A 296-nucleotide genomic window follows, 5' to 3' on the forward strand; every position below is an offset into this window, starting at 1 on the left:
TCCCCCGTACAGTACCAGCTGTTCCCACCCGTCCTCAACAGCAGATGACGCAACACCCGCCTTCTCTCTCTCCGCGTCAGGTGCGTGAGAAGCGACGCCGGGCCCAAGTGTGAGTGCCTTCCGGGCTGGGAAGGCGACACCTGCCACCTCAGGACACAGCCTGCCTCCTTCAGCGCCAGCAGTTACGTGAAAGTGGCCCTGTCTGCCGTGCCACCACCCAACACCACCACCGTTCACTTGAGGTGGGCGAGGTGTCCTCTGCTCTGTTCATTGCTTTGGTTGTGTTGACTGATATG

General features: G+C 60.8%; 1 protein-coding gene across 1 annotated transcript in view; it reads left to right on the plus strand.

Annotated features, from left to right (window-relative positions):
- The window catches only part of LOC119586935 (putative neural-cadherin 2), a gene marked incomplete at its 5' end in the record, with an annotated part of 72,205 nt that overhangs the window by 48,819 nt on the left and 23,090 nt on the right, over window positions 1–296 (plus strand). The window contains 1 exon segment of the mRNA XM_037935667.1: window positions 81–242. Coding sequence (XP_037791595.1) covers window positions 81–242 — 162 coding nt within the window.

Source organism: Penaeus monodon, chromosome 22 (genome assembly GCF_015228065.2).
Source record: "Penaeus monodon isolate SGIC_2016 chromosome 22, NSTDA_Pmon_1, whole genome shotgun sequence".
In the NCBI taxonomy this organism is placed as follows: domain Eukaryota; kingdom Metazoa; phylum Arthropoda; class Malacostraca; order Decapoda; family Penaeidae; genus Penaeus; species Penaeus monodon.